At 34.8% G+C, this 26,895-nt stretch overlaps 1 protein-coding gene across 1 annotated transcript; it reads right to left on the reverse strand.

Annotated features, from left to right (window-relative positions):
* Nucleotides 1–3,850: 3,850 nt before the first annotated feature.
* Nucleotides 3,851–21,084, reverse strand: LOC115886813. Its single transcript, XM_030906117.1, has 8 exons — nucleotides 20,907–21,084; nucleotides 19,827–19,911; nucleotides 15,867–16,031; nucleotides 14,927–15,035; nucleotides 12,828–12,972; nucleotides 10,616–10,809; nucleotides 6,682–6,869; nucleotides 3,851–4,224 (listed from the first exon to the last, which is right to left on the reverse strand). Exons 1-8 carry the CDS (start codon nucleotides 20,994–20,996, stop codon nucleotides 3,980–3,982), a joined length of 1,221 nt encoding a protein of 406 aa, XP_030761977.1. The 5' UTR covers nucleotides 20,997–21,084; the 3' UTR covers nucleotides 3,851–3,979.
* Nucleotides 21,085–26,895: the final 5,811 nt, after the last annotated feature.

The raw sequence follows: 26,895 nt of genomic DNA on the forward strand, positions 1-26,895 counted from the left end.
AGAACTTTGTTAATATTTCTGCTGTATTTTCTTTGTAGACAGTATGTGAAAATCTTCATCAATAAAAAAATTACACGATTGCTAAAAATTGCTATGCTCTAAAAGTAAATGGATGGATTGTTTACAATTTTTGAATGGAAAAAACAACCTTATCGAATTTTTCTTATGTAAACATATTGTAAAATATCCGATCTTGAAAATAAAAAAAAGTTTCAATATCTAAAGTGGTTCTTGAGTTATGGCCTGTTATGTGTTAAAAGTTGAGTTTTTAAATTATCGCGATTACTGACGTTTTCTCGTTATAAAAAAAATGACACCCTAACGATATCCTTATAATTCCATTTCAGATGCTCAGAAACATGTCTAATGATTTTATCTAGTTATCTCTTTAAAAAAAGTCTTTTAAAAATAAGCGGTTTGCGATCGTGATTTTACTTTACTTGATAGGGAATGGCGTATCGGCAACGCCGCAACAGCACACCGTCGCGCGTCGCCTCGTTCGGTCGCATTTCTCTCACTCAGACTTAATAAGGTCCCTATGCGATTTACTTCCACACATGTAAATGCCGACCCAAAAGTAACAGTTGCCAGCACGGTATGTATGTTTATCTTATGAACCGTTATAGCTAGACAGTTGAAATTTTTACAGATAATGTATCTATGTTGCCGCTATAAGAACAAGTACTAAAAACAGAATTAAATAAATGTTTATAAATAAAAAAGTACTTTCACTAAACATTATCTTTCAAATAAGAATTTTACATAGAATCTTACAAGTCCTCGGTGGCCGCGTGGTAAGCCTTAGGACTTTACGCTGCTATGACGTTGGAGCCGTAGTAAGGCAGGTTCGAATCGTAGTCAAGGCGACTTTTTTTAATCGTTTTTTTTTAATTTTTACATATTTATTTTTACTTTTTACATATTTATTATTGATTAATACAATTTTTAGTAATGTGTTTCTTGCAAAAAAAACATAAAAAAAATAAAAATTGGCAAAAAAGTTTATAATAATATAGTGTCTAATGTTGTATAGATAATGAATGGTACGGAACCCTTCGTGCGCGAGTCCGACTCGCTCTTTGCCAATTTTTATTTTTGTACATCAAAAAACACACTATGATGCATAGAAGAGGTGTTTCATATGTATAGATATCTACAATATCATCAAAAACTAAAATGTTTGGACATCATATAATTTTGTTTTCATAGACTAGTTCCAAGCCTTAAATATTACCATGTCATTATCGAACACCCTGTATACTTACTGTTTTTTTTCTTGTCAGTAAAATCATGGATAAAGGAATCAAGTATCTTTATTGATGAGTAAAATTGACACTAAAATCTCCCTATCTAGCAAGAAAATAAAAAAAATTGTGTGCACTATGAGCCTATACTTATTTGAAGTGAAACACTTTATCTATGGTGAAACAGTTATTAAATTGCAGGATTTGAATGACATGTTTGAAAAATGTAGTTTGAATTGTTGAAAAAGTAATAAATTAAAAAAATATTTTTTTATGCTTAACAAATAGTTTTTTACGCGTAAAATAAAAAAAATTAATAAATAATTTGATTCAGTTCGCGTCACTTCGTATTTCTAAGCGCGCGTCCTTACCACTTTCGTCTCGCGTGTCGTTTCGTTAGCTCGTATGTCACGGCTTTGAATTTTTACTCCCAGCGCGCATAAAGAAGTTTTACTTCAAAAATTCGTAAGACAACACCCGAAAATTCACGCCTCACTAAGATAGTTAATATACTTTTTCCTTAATCTTTTTATTTTTATTTAATTTCTTGTTAACGATTGTGAATTTTGACATTGAAAGTAAAAAAAAGTGGAAATTTATGTTTAAATATAGTTTTTAGTTAACATATTTTCATATATTTATTATTCTACATATTTTCTGGTTGTTCATATTTCAGGCTAACTTTCAGCTTGTTCTTCTCATTAACCTCCCTCCCCCCTCTTACTCATTTTACATTCTACCACTTTTCGTCTCGCGTGTCACTTCGCCTAGGAGATGCAAGACCTTGTCGTTGGTGGGGAAGCTCCTGGTGGGGGGAATCCCCCTAGCGCCTGGCTTGGTCTAACATTCTAACAAGCATTTCACTCATCGGCTGTAGTGTCGTGGACAGGGAATTGCATCAAGACATATAACGATGCCGGAAGAGGCTACCCCTGTCCGTCATACCAGGCACCCTCTATTGACTGTGGTCATACCTCGCGGGTAGAGAGTGTGGGGGGGTCTTGGCTTAACCGCCTGGACCAAGAGGAGACAACCGCACCAAAAACCTAAATCCTACGATGGCGGGACCAGGTCAAAGGGATGCGTGGCTAGATAGAGGACTAGCCATTACTCGCCTCAACCTTGGGGCATCAGGGGGCACCCCATTATATTTACCCCTTACCTCTACATGCAGGGCTCTGTAGAAGTGAACCGACTATCCCTAGCGACTCGTGGGAACACTAAGAGATCTAGCATTAAAAACACTTGAAAGTTGTCACATGAAAGTTTCAAAGGAACAAATCCAAAGGAAACTACAAAAGGAGCGGCTGACATTTGCTTGGGATCATGCTCCACAAGTGGCACACAAGCTACCACCTTCTCCAGCAAGGGTCGGGAGCCTACGTCTAGACCCAATAAGCGACACAAGCTACCGTTTCGTCTACCCGGCCTGGGTCAACCAGGCGGGCTAGACGATCATCTGAGAGTAGGTCTTAGCGGAGCAGAAGCACGGAGATACCTCCGACTGGTCCACGAAGGACTTGCTCCGGAGGAAGCAAAAGCGAAAACACTCCTCCGAAAAGGGGAGAGTAAAGAAACCAAGAAACAACCTCACTCATCTCCATCAAAGGGCAAGAGAGGGAGCGAGAACCTCTCACATCTTCTCCGGCAGGGAGAGGAAAAAGCCAGGATGGAAAGCCGTCCAATACCGGGAGGCAAGCAGGGACGTATCACCAGCTTTGCCGCTATTGCTGGACAAGTGAAAGTGGCGGTGCTGCCAAAGGATTTCCCAGAGGTTGCTCTAACCACCGACCAGCAAACGTCTCTAGAAGAGGCTATACTGGACTAAGTAGTGGCGATCGGATCGCGACACAACGATCTACAAACTGTGGGTCAGCTGCGTTTTGCGGGGATACATTTTCGGGTGGGCATGATCCTCATAGATTGTGTATCTCAAGAATCGGCGAATTGGTTGGGAGAAATCGCACCTTAGCTTAAAAATTGGCAGGGGCCGGAACTGGTTGCAGTGAAGGGAGAAAACATCCTTAAAGGGGTGGCCATCACGGTCTTTCTGCGGACGAGCAAGGGGAAAGACAACACCTACCTGCTGAGCCTTATCCAGGGTCAGAACCTCAATGTAAGGACATCGAGTTGGCGAGTCATCAACTCGAGGGAGGAGGGTGATGGTCAGGTCCTCACAATAGGAATTGACCTCAAATCCAAGGAGGCAATAGAGAAAGAGGGACATATCCTCTATTATAGATACGGGACAACACCGGTATCAGGTATAAGGAGAGACCAAGTTAAAGAGATGGAGAAAACGGAGACAGATCCTCCAGCCTCCACCTCACGGGTTCCTCAGCCGGTTAGGGGCCAAACTCCAACCGTGGAAGAGTGTGTACCCTCGGAGGAAGAACTGTTGTCAGAGGAGGATGAGAAATACCCTGTCCCCTCTACAACAGATGTGTGATGACTCAAGGAAGGGGGGCACAATAGAACTTCAAGGTCGCAGTGATTAACCCCCCCCTCTTACTCATTCTACATTCTACCACTTTTCGTCTCGCGTGTCTCGTATGTCACGACCAAAAATTACGCTCATTAAGATAGTTAATATACTTTTTCCTTAATCTTTTTATTTTTATTCAATTTCTTGTTAACGATTATGAATTTTGACATTGAAAGTAAAAAAAGTGGAAATTTTAGTTTTTAGTTAACATATTTTCATATATTTATTATTCTACATATTTTCTGGTTGTTCATATTTCAGGCTGACTTTCAGCTTGTTCTTCAGGCTGTTCTTTAAGTTGTCCTCCAGCTTGATCTTCAAATTGTTTCTTAACTTGTTCTTCAGGTTGCTCTTCAGGTTCTACTCCAGCTTCTCCTTCAATATCTTTTTTAACTTTTTCTTCAAATGGTCCGTCAAGTTGTTCTTCAAATTCTACTTCAGATTTTATCTCAACCTCAGTTTGAAGGACATCATCTCCAGTCTCGTCAATTTCATCTAAAAATAAAATATTTCTTTTGCAAATAAATTATTTTTTTTTCTTACAACTCGTCAAATCAATAACTTATTTGAGAAACCCCATATGTCGTGATTTCATCCATTTTGAGATATGTAAAATTACACTCCTTATATGTTGTCGATACATCGTCTATAGTGAAAAACCCTGTTAGATTAGAAAAAAATCAGCCTGTTGCAGTGGCGGATACAGAGGGGGGCCCATGGGACCCGGCCCCCCCCCCCTAAAATCTGTAAATTGGGTTAAATATTAGGCTTTTGGGTTAAAAATGGCGCTCTAAAAGGCATATTTTGCATTATTTTTCATTTGGACCCCCCCCCTAAAATAAATTTCTGTATCCGCCCCTGGCCTGTTGTCATTTTTTCCTGTCGTTGCTTTTTAGAAAATCAAAAATTTTTTCATAGGCATTCTCATAACTACTTTGTCAGAGCTATCTAATAGCATTTTTAGATTTTCAAATTAGCTGATAATTTGTGAGATACATACAGGCCAAACTAAATTTTTTTAAATACGGACCTGCATTTTATGTTTGAGGTTTTGAAAGAATTCAGGAGCCCTTCAATGTAGCACTCTGTATATACAGGGTGGGCCACTGAAAACTTACAATGGCTATAATTTTTAAACCAAAAAGATATCAAAAAAATAAAAAATACCGTTTCTATAATATCGAAGGGGAATACATATGACGTATTTTTTGAACCACCCCGACCTATCCCTAGGCGGCACACCTACTCACTTGAAAATCTTAAATGGCAACACCCCACTTGTGGCGCCTTTTTGAAAAGCCCATGAAAAATGCTAAACGATGTCATCAAGTTTTTGGGGTGAAATTGAAAAACTACCCCTTACACGAAAAATTAGGTGGACATTAATGAAAAAGGTGCTTTTTTCAGCATAAGTTACAAATTGGGACCCAGCTAAATGAGGCAAATGAGGTATTTTTCAAACCACCCCAACCCACCCCTAGGTGCCACCCCCTCACTTCTAATCTCAAGATAGCGATACCCCACTTGTGACACTTCTTTGGAAAGCTAATTGAAATTGCTAAACGATGGTCATACAGACTTCAACTTAATTACTGGTAAGTAGTGATAAGAAATGTAGGTGTGACAATTTGAAAGAAATTTAAAATGACAATTTATTTTAACAATTGCTCAAAATGATTTGTTCCGTTTTGTTCCATACAAAAATACAAACGATTTTCAAATTGTTCTCTCACTTTTTGGAAAGTCTCTCTCGGAATATTTCGACATGCTTCAGTTCTCCTCTGCCGCAATTCTTGCAACGAACCTGGTTTTGTCTTGTAGACTATGGATTTAGAGTAACCCCACACAAAAAAAGTCTAAAGGAGTGAGATCAGGTGACCTTGGCGGCCACTCGATTGGACCCATTCTGCCAATCCATTGCCTTGGATAATATTTATCCAACCACCGCCTTGTGACAATAGAATAATGCGGAGGGGTTCCATCTTGCTGAAAGTGTATGAGGTTTTCATTAAGAGTTATAATAAATTTCTTTGTACCAGTTTTTTTCTCGCAATGGTACGTGGATACAAAAATAATCCATTCTATTGATTTTGACACGTTTTGACATTTTTTTTTATTTTTAGCTCCATTTTTTTCGTTCTTTTTTATGACAGCCGTTCAGCATTTTTTATACGCTTTCCAAAGAGGTGTCACAAGTGGGGTATCGCTATCTTGAGGTTAGAAGTGAGGGGGTGGCACCTAGGAATGGGTCGGGGTGGTTTAAAAATACCTCATTTAGCTGGGTCTCAATTTGTAACTTATGCTGAAAAAACCACTTTTTTCATTAATGTCCACCTAATTTTTCGTGTAAGGGGTAGTTTTTCAATTTATGTAACTTTCAAATATCAAAGGTTTGAGGTGAGGTTTTAATAAGTTGAAGCTTTAAAAACACATAATGTATTTAAGAAAACAGAAGAAATATGGCTTTAAATATAATATTTACATCATATTATCTCTATTACACCTAATACAAAGGAAAATTATTCATAATATCAATACATAGTTTATTAACGTAGTTTTCATGTAGTTAATGAACGGGAAAAGACGTAGTTTTTGAAGAAAAACTACAAGTAGTTAATCAGGTAAATTACGTCTTAATTAACTACTTCCGAACCCTGGTGCCGCCTCAGGGGTAGGTCGGGGTGGTTCAAAAAATACGTCATATGTATTCCCCCTCCATATTGTAGAAACGGTATTTTTTATTTTTTTGATATCTTTTTTGGTTTAAAAATTTTAGCCATTGAAAGTTTTCAGTGGCCCACCCTGTATAATTTTTTTTCATATACTCGCTATTTAAACCCGTGTATTTGTATATGACGATTATCTCCGATGGTGGCAGCACCAAGCCTACATCTCAAATTTAATTCTTCCTTAAGGCTTTTAATTGAATGTTTATTATTATAATTACTCTACCTGTTTGTTCGGGTAGGACATCTTCAGTAACTTTGGCGATGGCGGCACTGATAATGTATCCCATCGAATGTTTAACTATACTGCTGGTGGTAGAGACCTTCATTGATGCTTTAGTTTGATCTCCCAGATCTGTGTCAAAATCGACATGGGGAATGACAGTGTTGTAGTTAATGGTGACGGATTTCGGTCTGTAATAAATAAAATTCTCATGATTTTCATTCTGAAATTGTAGACGATCTGTCATTTCAAACAAAAGTGTTATACAACTACGATGGTTTACTTAGTTATCTCCAGGTTATCTCAATCTCCGTTATCAAGTAGACGTTGAAGAGAAATGAGACATCAGACCATCTCAGACCAAATAATATAAATCAGATCTAGTATTTCATACAAACTTTTAACCTTCACTCAGAACAGAATTTGAATGTAAGCATTCAGAACGTCAAAATTAGTGATAGGAATTATCAAATAGTGGAAAAAGTTACCAAACTTTTAACTTTTCCACTAATTATACCTCAATATTTGCGAGGAATGTCATTTTCGCCTTTGATTATCATCCGTCAAGAGAAAATCGTCCCATTGCTGCCAAAAGTCACTAACTTGCTTTTTATTACTTCCGAGAAAAATGCGTCTAAAGATGAATTGCATTGCATAAAGATGTTATCCCAAGTAACATTTTTCGGAGCCTAAAGTTTTATTAAAAGGTAACGGGTATTATAAGAGGTTTATAAGGAACCTTAACATTTATAAGAGTGTTTAAAGTCTTATAAGAACACTATTGGTGTTAAAAGTTTTGTAACGCCTTGAAAAAATACCAAAATGCTTGAAGTTTTATAACATTGCATCCAAAATGTTTTCGTTACCTTATTTATAAAACCTTTGGTGTTGGTTACTTAAGGTTTTTTTAAAAGGGTTTTATAGCGTTCTTAAAAACCTTATTATGAAACTTTTACTCTTGGGGTTTTATAGCTTACTTCGTAAAACCCTTATAAATCCTAAGGCACTTAATAAATATTCTACAGCTACTACAAAACCTAAAGAATTTTATAAAACTAATAGGCCCAGTAGCAACTACTTTCATGTGTAGAATAGGGGGCGCTATATTTTTAAGGTTAGGTTATGTTTTATATTCCTGTTTTGCTTTTGTAAATCAAAGATGGAAGAAGAAAGAAAAAATTGGAAAAAAATTAAATACAGTAGCAGTTTTTATAGAGTGTGTTAAAACCCGTAAAAATATTTTGGGAAGCACACCACTCACAACTACTAAAAATTACCAAAACTTAGACGTTCCTCAAGAAGATATATTGCCAAATACTTCGACTGAATCGACTGCCACCGATGAAGGAAGGGGCAAGGGACCTTTGGAAGAATGTATAGATATCAGGGAAAACTGGTCAAAGACGGTGTTGATTTTCCATCTTCTGTGGTATGGACAATTTTTAAACGCATTGAAGGGCTTTGTTTTAATTATTTAGATTAAAAAATTGTTTTGCAAAAGCCAAAACGCCCGAAACAAAAAGAAAACATAAAACTATTAAGTATCACAAATTACAAAAGCACCTAAGCTTTTATTGCAAGAGCAAAATTCGCATAAGACACCTAAGGAAGTGTTTATGGGAAGTGTTATAAGAGTTTTTAAGGTGTTGATGATTACTTAAAGGCCCATATACAACTAGAGGTTTTTAAAAGGCGAAATGGCAAACATGACGTCCTTTTATAAGGCGGCCATTTTATGTTTGTGTTGTTGTACATACACAAAAAAGAAGAATATTGCATTTTAAGCAATATTACCGAACCTTTAAGACGTATTTTTTCAAAAGCATGGGGTTAAGAAATGTTGCGCAGTTTATTTGCAAAAAAAAACAAATCATGAGACGTAATTTTTATTATTTGGTTTTTACAAAATAAATTATATTTGGGTTCTAAACGAGGGCGCTTTAGTTTTAAGAAAGGTAAAATGTTAATATTACTCGATAAATCTTCCGTGCCAATATAATTTAGTCATTACAGAATTCTTACAGAGTATTTAACTTGTTATGATAATTATTATAACACACCATTTTTATCAAAGTGAAAATCCATTGCTGTCAACTTTAAAAAGTACAAGCAGAATAATAATGACAAGGACTTGAAATAGAATATATGGCAAACGAACATTGTAGAAAGAGATGAACTTAAAAGGGGCGTTTTTTATTTAGGTGTTTATAAACACCGTAGATCAGGAAGTTTATAATGGCTATTATAAGGAATATTAAACGTTTTAAAGCGATAACGAAAATGTATTCCTTGCCGCTATAAAACTTATTTATGGTTTATAAAGGTAACGACAACCTCTTAGTTACCAATAAATGGAGAGTAAAGGTCACGTTAAAGGTTTTATAAGGTATTAAAATTTAGTCACTGTTACCTTTATAAGATTCTCCATTTAAGTGCTATAGGGGTGTTATAAGGGTAACGAAAACGTTTCGCGAACAATTGATAGGCTGTTAGGTTTTATTAAGTAGGTTATCGAAACGTAACCATTACCATTATAAAACAAAAAATGTTAGTTGGGATAGTTAGTAACTATTCGGTAATAAAATAAAACATAAATAGCCAGAAATCGTAGTTAATGACTTTTGCAATCGATTCTCCGCTTCAAAACATAGTTAGTGATTGAATTTGGTTGTTCGGAAAAATGTTAGTTAGTGACTTTTGGCAGCAATAGGACGAAATGTGGTTATAAATCAAAGGTTTATTGTTTTATAAGCTTTTATTAGGCTTTCTCTATGGATACAACAGTTATATAGAGAAAGCCTAATATTTACGTTATAAAACAATCAACTTTTTATTTCTAACCACAATTTCTTTTGACGGAAGATAATCAAAGGCAAAAATGACGTTTCTCGCAAATTTTGAAGTATAATTTGTAGAAAAGCTAAAAGTTTGGAAACTTTTTCCACTAATTGAAAATGTCTACCACTAATTTTTACGTTCTGAATGCTTACATTTAAATTTAAGATGACTTAGCCCTTGCAAAACAACAATCAGCATGATGAGATAATTTTATCCAATGATCTGAAACTTCTGTCACGATACTTTCAAAGATGGCGACTCACACCATGTATTACGAACACTAAGACATCGAGAAGCTCCAGTTTGCATGATAGTGCCACCACTGGTATAAAAAAGATTTACATAATGCTACTACCATGCTAGTGCTGACCAGAGTTGTTATTACTACACGTAGTAATTAATAAATTACATTTACTACATGTCACAAGTAGTTTTTTAAATGTCGAGTAGTAAATGTGTAGTTTATGTAACTAATGTGGTTTTTTTAATAACAGTAAAAGCATAACCTAAAAACTTTGTTTGTTGATCAATTTAAAGAAATAAAAAATCTATATTTTGTGAATTTGTTCCTTATTATGTGATATTTTTGATACTTAGTAGTTAAAAATGGTTGGAAGACGTCAATGTCTCCATACCTTGCTCCATACCTTCTGGGAAGAGGGGAATTATGAAGTTGTGCCTTTAGATGTAAAAAATCATATATTCTCCTGGAGAATGTCTATGGAGAATTTCTCCATAAGAATTTACAGTTTATTTTGTGTTCAATGTTACTTTGTATTTCATAGAAAATACACTTTTGTTGAAAACAAATCGTCTTTTTTTCTGATGTTGTTTAACTTATACAAATATAATATAACTTCATACTTCCATGATAAAAATTTGGCTTGATTTTTGTTTAAAGTCTAAATTGTTTATGTTTTACTATATTTTTTTGGTAGTTTTTAACATAGTTTTTGAAGGTAGTTTTTAAAATTCTAAAACGTAGTTAATACAAAAAACTACTCGTAGTTTTTGGCGTAGTTTTTTGCTTCATAAACTACTTAACAACCCTGGTGCTGACGCACCAGTAAAACTACTGGGTACGTGTATCAGCTTTTACCTTTCTATACCATCATCTTCATCGTCTTCCATAAGTCCCCTTTGATAATCACGATATTGGTCATATTCTTCATCGCCATCTTCAATCGCGTAATCAAAATCGTCCACTTCGAGATGCATGGGGAAGAGGTTTTCGTAATCCATGGTGGCCAGCGCTTTCATCATACGCCTTGTATAATATCCTCTGTATGCAGCCTATTAAAAACATTATACACGATATTTTACTGTATAGTGTGTAAAATGTACAAGTCCGAAAAATATCAGGAGGTGATTGCTTGCTCGATAATAAGGGAGGGTTTTCATAACAAAAAAATTCTATGAGACGTTTCCCTCACAACCTGTACAGGGTGCGTCTTAAATAAGTACAAATATTTTAAGGGCTGATAGGTATCGATAAAAGAAACATATTTTCTCTTTACCGTGTTTCAAATAACAATTTTTTGCTAAAATTTTGAGAACCACTGGATCTTTTCTGGATTTTTTGTCTTGTAAATTTAATCTACTATTTATGTTGCTATATTACAAACAAATTATGTTTTTAACTAAAAACTAAAAAAAATCCAAAAGTTTTTTTAAAAAATCCAAATTTTCAATTTTTTTTTCGCGAAAAAAACCTCATATAGTCGTGTTTCTGGAGTCGAAATATACTATATATTAGTAATGAGAAAAACCGATTAATTTCAATAATCGAGTACTCGACATTCAAGCAATTTCATTAATCGAGCGATCGTTTGAATGCGAAATTGGGGCAAAGTTGCGCTTTGGAATGTTTACTAATATGCCATCAAAAAAGTTTCAAAAATTTCGAGAATTACTGAGTTTTTTGGAAAAACTGATTTTTTTGAAAATCAATTTTATTTTTCCCTGTCGTTCCTTTTGAGAAAATTAAAAATCTAATTGCACATTCTCATAGCCACTTTATTAGGGCTATCTGATAGTATTTTTAGATGTTCAAATTAGCTGATAATTTGTGAGATACAGAGGCTAAATTATTTTTATTAAATACGGACCTGCATTTTTTATTTCAGGTTATGAAAGAACTCGGTCTCCTGAGTACAATGATATGCCACACTTAACATTTTTTCTTGTTTCGGACATTTGAACACAATTTATTTAAACTAATTTCAAGTCCGGCCCTGTTTTTTTAAATATTTAATCTATTGATCGTTAAAATATTGATAAGCTTCCAAACATAACAATAACGTGGGGTAAAACATTGAATACGGAAAATCAAAAAAATGCTATAACAATAAATAATATAAATATAATATAATATAAACAATCAAATCATTTCCCCGGAAGATGAATTGGAAATGGTAGAGCAGTATAATGAACGAAAAATAAATTTGTGCATTAGGGATGGTTGTAACCCTTTCGAACATGTAGAGCATTAGAAACTAGTTTGTAGAAGTTGATTTATTTATAATAACTGCGATTAATATCGTACACTGAGGTTTCAAATTTACAATAAAAAAAGTTAAAAATATTTTGTTTAAATTGCTGAGCTGGATATTATTTATTTGAATATTTCAGTTCCTGATTTCAATCGATTTTCCTTATTCTTTGTTAATTAGCGCTGATTCAATATTGTTGCAATGAATATAATCATATTAAATAATTTAAAAAACCAGAGTCGGATTTAAAATTGTTTTAAATAATAATTAAATAGTTTTGTTATTGTTAAGGTATCCAAAACAAAAACAAAATATCAACTGTGGCATATCATTGTACTCAGGAGACCTAGTTCTTCCAAAACTTGAAATAAAAAAACTTAGCAATCCTTGAAATTTTTAAAACTTTCTTGATGGCATCTTGGTGAACATCCTAAGGAGCAACTTTGACCCAATTTAACCATCTTCGTATCTATTACGATTTTCGAGATACCAATGCTCGAACCTCGAATTTGTAGCACCCTGTATACTACCTTATAAAATAAAAATAAAATAAAACAAACAAATATACTAAAAATATTTGCATGTTTACATTTTCACAAAATCACATCGATTTATTTTAAAAATGTCTAAAAAGTTATCACCTCCTAAATTTTTTCGCACATATTCGTTTAAAACGAATAAATTGAAAAATCAATTTATTATTCTAAATAATTAAAAAACTCCTATTTCGAGGTAAAATTGGAGCCTTAACTCTATTTGAATAAGTAAAGGGAACTAAATTTGTCTGTATTTGACGAGGTACGACGAAAGTTAAATTACCTTAATCAAAGTTGCAGCCCTGTTTGCCTCCTCATTAGTGACACCGGTGTGCCTGTACAGTCGTATGGCGCTCCTGGCAGCTATTCTCCAATCGATCAAGCCAGCTAAGAGTTTCTTTTCGTGTTCCTCGCGCTCTTTGAAACGTCTGTCAAAAGAAAATACTTGTAAAATTTATAACATTGTTTAATATAAAAAGTAGTAGGAATCACGATATACACTATAACCTCTCTTATAATAAAGAGATAGGTAGATACAGGGTGGCGCACCAAATTCGCCTCGTTAGATTACAGGAAAACGAAAAGATATAGAAATAAAAATTTTAGGGATATACGTGGGGAAGCAACAAGCACAATTTAAAATTGTTTTGAAATATACAGGGTGTTTCAAAACTAAGATTCATAGCAAAGTTATATTTTTTCTTATGTAATACACGGTATTTTATGTAATTTTTGGATTCTTGAACCTAAAAAAGGCATTTATCTATTAAAAGTGTTCAATATGTTTAAAAACTTTGGTTTTTGAGATATTTAAATATGCATGCTATAATAAAAAAGATTTTCAACACCCTGTACATTACTTTTCAGAATTAATTCTTGTGCTGAGTTTAAAGGTAGAGAAATAAACTTTACTGAAAAATTTGATTGCTTCCTTAAATATATACAGGGGTACCAAAAATGGCTATTCTTTTTTTTTTTGAATATTTATTTTACTCTTTCAAACTATATTAAGGTGCGTATTCATTATCCGAACGAACGAACGAACGAACGAACGAACGAATGTTCGCTAGTGGTATGGACGGGGACCGTACGATAGAACCGCACGAGAAGACCGGACCATAGACCGGACGCATTTCTTGGCGAACGCCTTTGATGTACCGACTCGAAACGGATGGTCGAGCGAACGAACGAACGAACGGCCGCATGCGTTCGGTTGGATAATGAATACGCACCTTTAGGGTTTCTATTTCCTATACCTATCTGGCTCAGATTTTCAATAAAAAGCAATCAAGATGGCTGGTGTCGCCATGGCAGTTTTCTAGTGACATTTAGTAGCTATTTTCAAAATCGAGATTAGTTTATGGACTTTATTTAATTTTATATCAGTCTACAATTTATTTAATATACCTACACTAGTTTAATAAATAAGTACTTATTATTTTATCAAGAAAAATGAAGCAGTATCTGCTGGTGGAAGGAATAATAGATATGTTAATAGTGATTTTATTTTGTGAGGAAAATTGCTTCTTGGCCTGAAGTGCTTATCCAAATAGGAATCTTCCTGATACGCGTTCCTTTGAAAAACTACTTGTCCTATTTCGCAGACCTGATGTGGTTTATGAAAAATGTATTAGGCAGAAACCTGTCGGTGGAAGTGAAGAAAATGAATTTGCCGTAATTGCAATAACTTTTATAGAAAATCCGATATATCAACAAGTCATCGTAAAATATAGCAAAGGACCTTAATATAATTTGAAAGAACATTTGAATCTGCTTCGACTTATTTAAAAAAATACGAGTGTTGCATTTGAAATAACGAAGTTTTATGTAAAATAAATATTTAAAATAGACCAGCACTTTTTGATACCCCTCTATACATTTAAGGAAGCAATGAAATTTTTTATTAAAGCTTATTTCTCTGGCTTAAAAGTCAGCTCAAGAATCAATTCTGAAAAGTAATGTACAGGGTGTTGACTATTTTTTTATTATAGCATGCATATTTAAATGTCTTTAAATATCTCAAAAACCAAAGTTTTTAAACATACCTATTGTTACGTTTTTAGTCGGTCTCTCGAATGGTAGTGGGACATATTAGTCAGGTTAGGCCGAGTCCACACGGGTCCGCAACAATATTTAACACTTATAATAAATGCCTTTTTTTAGGTTCAAGCATTCAAAAATGAAACAAAATACCGGGTATTCCATAAGATTTTGTTAGAAATCTTAGTTTTGAAATACCCTGTATATTTTAAAACAATATTAAATTATGCACATTGCCTCTTCACATAAATATTTTGTTTCTACGTTTTCCCGTTTTTTTATAATTAACCGAGGCGAATGAAATGCGCCACCCCGTATACAAAAAATAAATTTATTATTTACCTATAAGCTTGCTGAATTATTCTAGCGGCCATTTCTGCCTGTTCTGGATCTATGTTTGCTTTGTACAGTACTTCATGAACTATATTAGCCTCTTCAACTTCACTAGACCCTAAAAATATTATTCTGAGGCCATCTGTCTGATTAAAGCTAATATCATATAGTGATGGAATAACTCGAGCGAAAATTCGCTCGAGTACTCGATTATTGAAATAACCGACATCGCTTGATTATGAACGAGCGATGCAACTGACGAGTACCAAGCGACGAACGCAAGCGATCCTAGAATGAAATAAATTGAAATCCGATTTTAATGTGACATACTCGATAAAAAGTCGAGCGAATTTTCTACATACATTGCAGGTAGCAAATTTATACGACGCCGTATATCGTATATGTATTTATCCGTTGCGTATCTGAGGGACAAAATTTTACGACCTACATCGACAATGCTTTGAAATAAACTAAATCAAGCGATCAAGCGAATCGCTCGCCGCTTGCTACTTGCCATTCATCACTGCGCACGCAACATACTGCTTGGCGCTTGGCGTTAACGAGTACTTACAACAAGCGACGACGGGTGAAAAACCGTATTTTTAAGTACGAGTGATATTTAGCTCGAGCGATCACTTCGTTATTGCAATCGCTTGAAACTCGAGTACTCGCTTATTGAAATTAATCGGGTTTTCCCATAAAAATATTATTCTGAGGTCATCTGTCTGATTAAAGCTAATATCATATAGTGATGGAATAACTCGAGCGAAAATTCGCTCGAGTACTCGATTATTGAAATAACCGACATCGCTTGATTATGAACGAGCGATGCAAGTGACGAGTACCAAGCAAATACGGTTTTTCACAAAGCTCATTTTTTTCTGAAATTTTTGTTTGTGAAATATTTGCTGGTTTGTAATTATTGTAATAAATAATCTGGATATTTTACCAGTGGATCTGCGTCTAGGGTAATCGTGGTCAATGAATTCTTTGAAAGTTCTGTGAATGGAAAGAACAATATTATCAACGTCTTCTCTGGACATTCCAGTTTCTTCCAAAAATGTGGCTGTAGTCGTAGCCATTTCTGTCAAGCTTTCCACTAGTCTCGCAGCAACTAAAATTTAAACCAACAGTAATATAATAAAATAATAAACTATTTTCCAAACTTTTCAAAAATTTATAAAGATAACAAATAGCATTTAGAATAATTTATTGATGTCAATACCATACAAATAGTGGCGTACATAAGTCAAAATATAAAATAAAATACATATATAAAACACAATTAACTTAAAAATTAACACAAAAGACATAAAGTTAAAACCATCATATTAGATGGGTATACAATGACAGTTATATATTCTAGTTAATACATTGTAATATAAACATAGGGTGGGAGTTTCCAGTTCCCACATTCTGTTGTAGAAGGAATTTCCATTAAGCGAGATTAATATGTATATCACTTGAAAGAAACTCCCTCGAGTCATACAGTGGATTTTCAAGTAACCAGCCACGAACCCTGCCCTTAAACACCCTATCGGACAATAGTTTATACCCATCCGGAAGTTGTAAAACTTGTAAAACTTCACACCCCAGTATCTAGGTCCATCTCGAGACCTTTCTAATCTATGTATAGGGATACTGAGGTGCTCCGCCCTACGAGTGTCATGAGAGCCGTCCTGAGCATTTGTGGGATATTTTTCCGTATTGGCTTTAACATATAATAGATTTTCCAATATATAAAGATTTGGGAGAGTAAGTATATTTAACATTTTAAAGGTTTCCCTGCAATCATCCCTGTAGCCCAATCCTCCGACAACTCTCACAGCCCTCCTCTGAGCGCGAAAACCCTGCGCCACTGAGGTGCGTGACCCCAAGCCAAAACAGCGTAGGACATCACAGAATGAAAAAGAGCGTAGTAAGCCGTCCGCAATACGCAACAGGAAACAGTACCTGACAAATTACGCAGAACGAAGAGCGCGCTTCTTAGCTTCTTGCATAGTTGCTCAATATGAGCATTCCATCTCATTTCACTGTCCAACTGAACCCCTAAAAATGGAACAGATTCCCTGGAGAAGCGACAGTCCTCAGGCACACTCCTCAAAGAAAAAATTACACGATTTGTTTTGGCCTCATTTAAAACTAGGTTATTTTTCCGGAACCAGTCAGCCGCCCTCGCTTGAGCGTCATCCGCGCGTCCCTCTAGGTCTTTTAGTTCTTTTCCTCTGACCGAGACCGCTGTATCATCTGCGAATAAAACGTAGTGGTCGTCACGTCGGATATGTGGTAAGTTGTTTATATAAATCAAAAAAAGTAAAGGGCCCAGTACTGAGCCTTGTGGGACACCATTTTTAAGAGAACAATTTAATTTAGAAACATAACAATAGCATAGCATATAATAAACGCCATTATTAAAATCTTTGATTTTTAGAAATGCTGGTGCGTTTGTCTCGACCAATGAGAGCAGGGAAAACCACATTATGGACTAAATAATGGTACATTTTGCTTAAATGCAAGCGGGGAACAACGCCGCGCTGCGCCGTAACACACGTCGGTGAGATCTGGGACAGACGAATCATTTGTGTCTAGCCTCAGCAAGGCAACTATTAAGCTTTGGTTAGCGTGGTTATTTGGAGGGTGTTAATAATTCATTGGTTAGTTGGTTATTTGGTGGGATTGGTTGGTTTTTACTAATTTATATTTGTTTTTTAGATATTCATTGATTTTCTTGATTTGTTTGTAATAAATTTTATATAGTACGCCACAGCTGTTCTGCATCCGCTTTTGTCAAAAACTCTAACGTGATTGGTCAAGCTTAATAGTTGCCTTGCTGGGGCTAGACATAAATGACGAATCGCCCATCACACGTGTGATAGCGTGTTATGGCGTCGGATGGCGTGGCGTGTTACCTAGTGTGTACGCAATACATGTACAGTACGTCTGTCTGTTCTGCAGCTACGGGGTATCCGTGAGCGGGGAAACGATATTCTCTCGATGTTTTTCGTAAAAGAATTAGAGGACGCAATTAGAGGAATTAGAATAATAATTCGACAAATTTGCAAGTAGCCAATAAAATGAGTGGGCGGAGCGATTTGCGGTGACGTACTCGTCAAGTCGACGTATAAAATATATTGCTGTTATTTAAATGTTTTTTGTCCGCATTCCTTTCATAGACAAAGATCCAGCAGACGCACTTTAATTAACTGGAAAAACATACGCACAGATCTTCACGGCGTGAGGTAGCATAGCATCGCGTGGCATGGCGTGTTGGCTAATGAGGTCCCGGCATTAATCATTTTCGTCAGTAAAGTGACGCGAAAACACTCTAACCAATCGTATCAACGGATGACGGCTGCATGAAAATCTGCCTTTAAACCCTCTGAACTTGTAACACATTGTGAAACAAATACTTTTATTGTTATTCTTTTATACCTAGATAGATTAATTTAAGTACCTAACAATATACATATTGCTTAACAGCTAAACCAATATACAAAAATTAGATAAGAACCAAAATGTGGAAACAATTCCTTTATAAAGTGCAGTCAAATCATATTTAAGAAATTTTAAATCGCAAAGAATAATATAAACATAAGTAACAATATAGTTATAAAAAGCCGTGATTATATGTATAACCCACTAGCTAATAACAGTTTACAAATATTTGTTTAGCCTAATTGAGATTATTTTGTAATTTATTTGTTTATAAATTAATTGAAAATCCAAATTAGGGTATATTATGTATATACAGGGTGAGTCTTAAATATTTTTAGAGCTGGTAGATCGCGATAAAAGCAACATATTTTCTCTCTACCGTTTTTGAAATAAGTCCAAAATTACCGAGTTATTTTACTTTAAAAATTTAAAAAATATATATTTTTTCCTTAAATTTAGAGAACCGCTGGATATTTTCTGGGTTTTCTTTCTTGTAAATTTAATCTATTGCCTATGTTGCCGGTTGCAGTATTATCAACAAATTGTGTTTTTTAAGTACTAAAAACTAAAAAAATTTTTGTTTCGCAAAAAAAACTCATAGACGTGTTTCTGGGGCCGAACTATACTACCCCTAAAAATATTAGCATTTATTTACTCACCCTGTATATGTATTACAGGGTATTTATAAAATGATGTGTAAAAATATTATTTAGTAGATATCTATTATATTAGAAATAGAAAATAACACTGGAAATAGCATTACTTTCTTATACAGGGTGGCCCATCGAAAACGTTCCGCAAGGCATAACGGCCCAAGGATACTATATAGAGATAAGGATAGTTCGATTCCTATCTTCCTGCACTGTCAGTTTTTTTACGTCATCTACTGACCGAGTTGAAGTTGGCGCTAAAGATTTTAGACATATACGTATTATTTACAAATATACTCAGCCTAATCTCCAAAAAGTGAAGCCCAAACAGTGAAAGAGAAATATGGAATTCTGCATAAGTCTATTTCACAGAACAGCTATCTAGCAACTACCGGACCTGATCGTTCAACCTTGTGGCAAGTGAAAAAATGCGTAAACATCTAGAAATAATAAGAAAAAACAGTAAATTGGTCGAAGAAATTTATCCTTATCATTTACTCTGATAAATGTTTAATAAACTTTTCAAATTTCAATCCTTCATATTTTCTCAATGACTCGACCGATTTTCAAAAATGAAGCGGGAAAGTATAGAGAATAGAAAGCCCCTTTCACTGCAGTACCACTTGACCCCCCTTCCCATTTGAAAAGAAATTGGGGGATGACACCCCCGCTTAAAGAGTTGAAAATCTTCATATTTGGGGCAAAAGTTGTCCCCTTCACAAACAAAATTGACGTGTTTTTGAATTTTCTGAAAAAAAAATTACCCTGGCCGTTATGCCTTGCGGAACGTTTTCGATGGGCCACCCTGTATATTACATACATACCTCTTGCATTTTCTCTTGTAATCATTAAAGCATCCAAATAATCGGCTATAAACATGTAAATATTTTCAGGTTGACTTCTTAAAACCTGAAATAAAGTCTATGATACAATTCTGATATACAGGGTGAGCCTTAAATAAATGCAAATATTTTTAAGGGTAGTATATTTCGACCCCAGAAACACGTTTATGAGGATTTTTTCGCGATTTTTTTTTAAATTTGGAATTTTTTGGAATTTTCTTTAAGTTTTAGTTAAAAAAAATAATATCTTCATAATATGGCAACACAGAGTTCACACTTGATAACGGTCAGTGATACTTGTGACCGAAACGTTGTGTAAGCGAAATAAATAAAGACAATGGAAGTCCGAAACTTTTTTAGTTTTATTATGGCAATATAGGTGTAGTGGATTAAATTTACAAGAAAGAAAACAAGTCCAGCGGTTCTCAAAATTTAAGCAAAAAAATCAATTTTCTTCAAAATTTGAAATAAAAATATCTCGGTTATTTTGGACTTATTTGAAAAATAGTAAAGGAAAAATAGGTTTCTTTTATCGAGATCTATCAGCCCTGAAAATATTTGCACTTATTTAAGACGCACCCTGTATAGTAAGGCCAAAAATACTGGTCTTAGAAAGGAAAACATTTTAAGAGTAATAAGTAACATGATATAAGATAAGCGATCATCTGGGTAGGTACACAGAGTTCCAGGTAAATGATATAAGGTCGACTGGCTGTCTAATGAATGAGCTGTGGTTTACTAAACATTTTTTTACAACCTGTATAGTATTATTATATCTAATTAGAAATACGAAACTAAGTAACAAAATTTCTCTACGACATTCTGCAGCTGTTTATTATAATAATATACTTATTATATTATAATTAGCTCGTAAAGCAGTTTTATTAGCAAACTTTAATACCGCAATATGCAAAGTTCGCTGGCTTAATAAACTTTATTAATAAATTAATTTACCCTAAGAAACTCTAGTTTAACTTTCGTAGTTCGAATAATTAAATTTCAACGTATATATTTAACTCGTTTTCCAAATAATTGCACTAAAAAAAAAAAAAGGTATTTTACTTCTCTGGAAATATCAGACATCAATTCTTTAAGTCCTTCCGGAATCACGTAGATGTATCTTGCACAATGCCTTTGAAGCATAGCCTGCATTTTGAGGATTCAAGCTGATTCAAGTACTAAACTTCTTTATTAATATATATTCAAAAATACTGACGTGTCAGATGTCGAAGCAGGTTGATTTGTTTGAAAGATTATTTCATAATTTTAAGTAAAAGTCAACCAATGTCAACCAATAACATCGGAACATAATTTACTATTCGAGTCTTGATAAACCCTTGCTGTCCTTTTCGGAGGAAGGAACGTAATAGAGATATGCAATGGAAGACTGCAGCATGAAGTCCACATTATCTATGTTAGGAACATACAACTTGGTGCTTTCGTCCTTTTTAAGGAATTGTAGGCATTATCGAGACTAAAGCGAGGGAAGACTTAACATTTTTGGAAAGAAGTTTTCTACCTCCAAAGAGTCTACAGGGTTGTTCACCACATACGACACGGAGTATTGTAGCTAAACGATGAGATTTTTACAAATTGTAAGTTTTGGGTTCGATGAAGGACTATTAGAGGTACAATTTAAAAATAATTTTACAAGATAGAGAGTGTCCCAAATAAGTAAAAAATATCAAAGTTGTATTTTTTTAAATGGAAAACCCTGTATATTATTACATTTTTAGTTTGTACGATTAAAATAAAGGTAAATTTGATTAAGGTTTATTATACCTAAACCTAACAGTTTTTGAAATATTTTCAATTTTGTGAAATTGCAGTAAAAATTTTAAGGCTTCATTTCTCCAAGGGTATCAAAGTTTTTAATACTAAATATTTACTGAAGTTTATTTACTGATCAGTTATTGTGTTGCAATAATAAAAATAATACTACCTTATACAGAGTGCCTAAAAATTAATTTTAAATAATTATTAGCTTCAAACGGCAATAACTTGTTTAATTTAAACGGAACACCTTGTATATTTTACGAGAATCAGATGCACAATTTAATTGTCTATCAAATTATATTATACCATTTTTTACCTATCTCTTTAAGTTTCCATAGAAAATGCATTTTCTTGTAATTTAGAACTTATTTATCAATATACCCATGGAATATTGACATTTTAGATTATTTTTAAAGATGTACCAAATTTTTAAAGAGTACAGATACTAAAATTGTCGATATAATTTGTTTATTTTATTAAAAAATAAAAAAAAAATGTTTAAATATTTGTTAAAGGGGACCAATTAATATGATTCCAGTATTCAAACTACATTAACTGACTGTTTGCGTTGATTAATAATAATTGCTCCAAATACTAAAAAACTGAATTTTGTATGGGTATTAGACAGTCTGATAAAAAGAAACACCTTAAAAATGACATTTCATTTTTTAATAAATACTTATTTATAACAAAGAGACTTAATTTTGATAACTTATTATTATATTGATTTCTGACTTAAATCCACATTTATTTAGAATAATTTGTTAACGAACACAATTAAGTATGTAATTAATTAGTATATGGGCGGAAATAATGGTGTTATATTTAATTAATGGTATACTCTTTTATAAAAGATTTAAATAGTTTTCTTTTTGCATATAAATGGGTTAGTAATATTATCGTTTTGCTAAAAACGATAATATTACTAGCCTGTACATTTTGTACATTTGTTGCTTTAAAAACAGTCTAAAACGTCAACATTCCATGGGTATATTGATAAATAGGGTCTAAATTATAAGAAAATGCATTTTCTACGAAAACTTGAAGGGATAGGTAAAAGATGGTATAATACAATTTGGTAGACAATTAAATTGTGCATCTGATTCTCCTAAAATATATAGGGCGTCCCATTTAAATTAAAGAAGTTATTGGCGTTTAAAACTAGAAATTATTTAAAATAAATTTTAGATACTCTGTATAAGGTAGTATTATTTTTATTATTGCAACTCAATAACTGATCAATAAATAAACTTCAGTAAATATTTAGTATTAAAAACTTTGATACCCATGGAGAAATGAAGCCTTAAAATTTTTACTGCAATTTCCCAAAATTGAAAATATTTCAAAAACGGTAAGGTTTAAGTATAATAAACCTTAATCAAATTTACCTTTATTTTAATCGTAGAAACTAAAAATGTAATAATATACAGGGTGTTCCATTTAAAAACATACAACTTTGATATTTTTTACTTATTTGGGACACTCTGTATCTTGTCAAATTATTTTTAAATTGTACCTCTAATAGTCCTTCATCGAACCCAAAACTTGAAATTTGTAAAAATATAATCGTTTAGCTACAATACTCCGTGTCGTATGTGGTGAACAACCCTGTATATTACGCTGTAGTGTTCGGGTCGCTCTTAGGGGTCGGGTAAAGCGAGTGTGTGACCGAAGGAAATATATATTATATATCAGAAATCTGTCTAAGGTTTAGCCCGATCCTGTCGTGTTAAGCTTGGTTTTCATGCATCCGTTAAGCTTGATTTTCATGCATCTGTTGTTCGACGATACGTTGATACGATATTGGTTGCTACCAATAGTTGATACTAATTTCATTGGTTGTATTTAAAGGCTTCGATTGGTTAACCGTTTCTAACCAATCGAAGTCTTTAAATTCAACCAATAAAATTAATATCGTATCAACGTATCGTCGGACAACGGATGCATGAAAATCAAGCTTTATACGTTGATACGTTGGTCCGACGGTGCTCTGATTGGTTATGGCGTTTTCGCGCCACTTTTCATCCGTAAATATTTTACTTCAGCCCGTCACCGGACCCGTTCATACGATAACGGACCTTTTGACACTTTTTTGACAAATTTAATCTAACCTTAATAAAAATATAAGTAAAATAGCAAAATCGTTATGGAAACAAAAATATAAAATGACACCAACGTATATCCGATAAACGGAGGCATGAAAATGCAATAAATTTAAAAACTGCGTTATTTTCAAACCAATCAAAGTCTTTAAATTCAACCAATAAAATTAATATCGTATCAACGTATCGTCGGACAACGGATGCATGGAAATCAAGCTTTAAGCCACACCTAAAATTCCAAACACACGTGCTTTGATTAAGGCTTGATTAAGGTTTGCAGAGCTTCAGCATTTGCCATAAAATAGCGAGCAATTTGTTACAAAACCATATAAATTATATATCACTGTAATCACAAAACTTCAATCTGTTTAAAATTATGTCTTTATTTTCGAGAAAATTTAGTCCAAAAATAAGGAATATCTTGTCGATGTTTGACCCTCAAAATCTTAAAAATAAAGCCAGTTTTATATAAAACGTTAAATGCCGAACGCTTATTTTGCTACTTTTTCCGACTAGTGAAATGGACTCTTAAGGGAATTGGAACATTACAACCTTCATAACGTGGTATACTGATGCTTTAAAAACCAAACCAGAAACAGAGATGTGAAGAGGGTGCCTCTTCTGGATGGAACCAGTCCGCTCAAAAGGATATTGGTCCAAGAGCTGGCGGAATCCATCGGAGAGGAAGAGTTCTGTAAACCTGACCCTTCCAACTCTTCGCAGTGAAGAGAGAAATAAGGATCCTGCAGGCCAACCTTCAGCACGCAAAAGCTGCTTCAGCAACGCTGGTCAGAAGGATGGAACAAGAAGGCATTGCTGTGGCCCTCCTGTAGAACCTTTTCTGCGGAACCCTGGAGGATAGGCGAGAAAATTGCTGGTCTATCATCTAAACAAGGTAAGGTTTTATGCACACCTAGGCCTATAAGACCAAGAGCGTGAATAATTTATAGTAATCTATAGTAGATTGTACACTAATACCGGTGCTCTGCACCGATGATGTAGTTACAGCTATTCTAGCACTAACCACGGAAGAAGGAGAAAAGAGAATGGTGATATGCTCAGCCTACTTTCCTCGCAATGAAGCTCAATGTCTACCTAGCATTATAAGCGACGTACTTGCATTCTGCCTAGAAAAAGGAATACAGCTCATTATAGGATGTGACGCTAACGCACACCATACCGTGTGGGGCATCACTAACATCCATACTAGAGGTGAGTCTATTTTAAATTTCATCTTATCTGAGGGTTTACTAATATCCAATATAGGAAATAAACCTACGTTTATCACTAGGGCTCGTAAGGAAGTTTTAGATTTAACTCTTTGCACAGGCAAGGTAAGTGATAACATAATAAACTGGCATGTGTCGGACGAACCATCATGTTCGGACCACAGATATATTCGGTTGATGGATAGGATTTAGAATGTCTCCCAGTAGGTAGCTATACGGAACAGATAAAGGTCGTCGAAGCACTAAACTCGGCAGTGGAAAGGGTAAGCGAAGCAATTGTGGCGGCCTATCATGAAAACTGTCCAGAAAAAACTAAGAAAAACACGGGTAGCAATACAGTCTGGTGGAGCAACGGCTTGAAGAGGTTAAGATCGGATGTTCGAAGCCTCTTTAACAAGGCCAAAAGAAACCAAGATTGGGCTACCTACCGGTATAAGCTCACGCAATACAATAAAGAAATTAGAAAAGCCAAAAGGAATTCATGGAGAAAGTTTTGCGAGGAAATTACAGATGTCCCGGCATGCTCTAGTATCCATAAAGTCCTGGCAAAAGATGGGGCAACCATCAAGAAAATAGGTTTCATTAAGAAAGCTGATGGCACTTATACAGAAACTAAAGAGGAAAGTCTTAAAGAATTAATAAAAGTTCACTTTCCGGCCTCGCTAATTCTGCCCTTACTCTACTAGGCAAACCAACCTAGACCCGAGGCCTGTGGATTGGAAAATTGCCACAGGAGTTACCAGACCAAGTAGAATTAGACTGGCAATAAATAAATTCCAGCAGTATAAATTTCCGGGTACAGACGGTATATATCCCATCTATTACAGATTGGACTAGAGGAATTAAGACAAACCTCACATATGTAAGATTCTCAAAGCTAGCCTGGCATGGAGAGTCATACCAGAAAGATGGTAAAAGGTTAAGGTTATATATCTTCCTAAGGTAGGCAAGAACTAGGTAGGACTTGCGGAAGCGGCGCTAAAGGCACTCGGCTCCGTGGAGGTCAATTCTAGACTAGTGTGGGACTGTGTGCGTGCTCTGAATACTTTAGGCGAACGTAGCACTGTTACGTTGGCCTAGGTGCCAGGGCACGAGGGTCACAAGGGTAACGAAAAGGCAGATGAAAGGGCCAAGCAAGGCTCATCAATGCCATTCATAGGCCCAGAACCCTTCTGCGGCATTACAAAGGCGGTCATGAGAATGGCCACGGAACGATGGGTGGCCAACAAATCTCTAGAATGGTGGAGAAACTCACCAGGGCAGAGACAGGCGAAAAGGCTCATTGTAGAACATTCGCCAAAATTCACGGTAGACTTGATAAGCAAGGACAGAAAGACAGTCAAAGCTGTAGTAGGTCTACTAACAGGGCATTGTAAGCTAAATAGGCATCTAAAGCTGATGGGATTGACAGACGAAGCTATGTGTAGGTTCTGCCAATCTGAAGAAGAAACGTCAGAACACATTTTATGTCGGTGTGACAGCCTGGCAAATGTGCGGTTCCCGGTAATAGGCAATGATAGGCCATTGTCAAGGAGCTACATGGAGGGTTCAGTCTCCAAGTTGCTAAACTTTGTGAAAAGGATAGGACTGGAGAATATAATCTAAGGATCAGAAGAGGACCACAATAGATCTGAGAAGGTCGCAGTGGATCAGGCCGAAAGCCACCTCTAAGAATCTAATCTAATCTAGGGCGCCATTTTTGACCTAAAAGCCTAATATTTAACATAATTTACAGACTTCAGGGGGGGCCGGGCCCCATGGTCCCCCCTCTGTATCCGCCACTGCACAGATATATTGTATTTTCTATAATTTTTTGAACGTCGTCTGTCAAAATCCTTCTTGTCGCGTTAGACAGGCTATAGATAACTTTTTGACAAGGTTTTGCATGATAACATTGATTATTTACTACACACGATATTTCGGTGTTTAGACAACAATAATTTA

This window comes from Sitophilus oryzae, unplaced genomic scaffold (genome assembly GCF_002938485.1).
Source record: "Sitophilus oryzae breed Bouriz unplaced genomic scaffold, Soryzae_2.0 scaffold_1146_pilon_pilon, whole genome shotgun sequence".
NCBI classification, from domain to species: Eukaryota; Metazoa; Arthropoda; class Insecta; order Coleoptera; family Curculionidae; genus Sitophilus; species Sitophilus oryzae.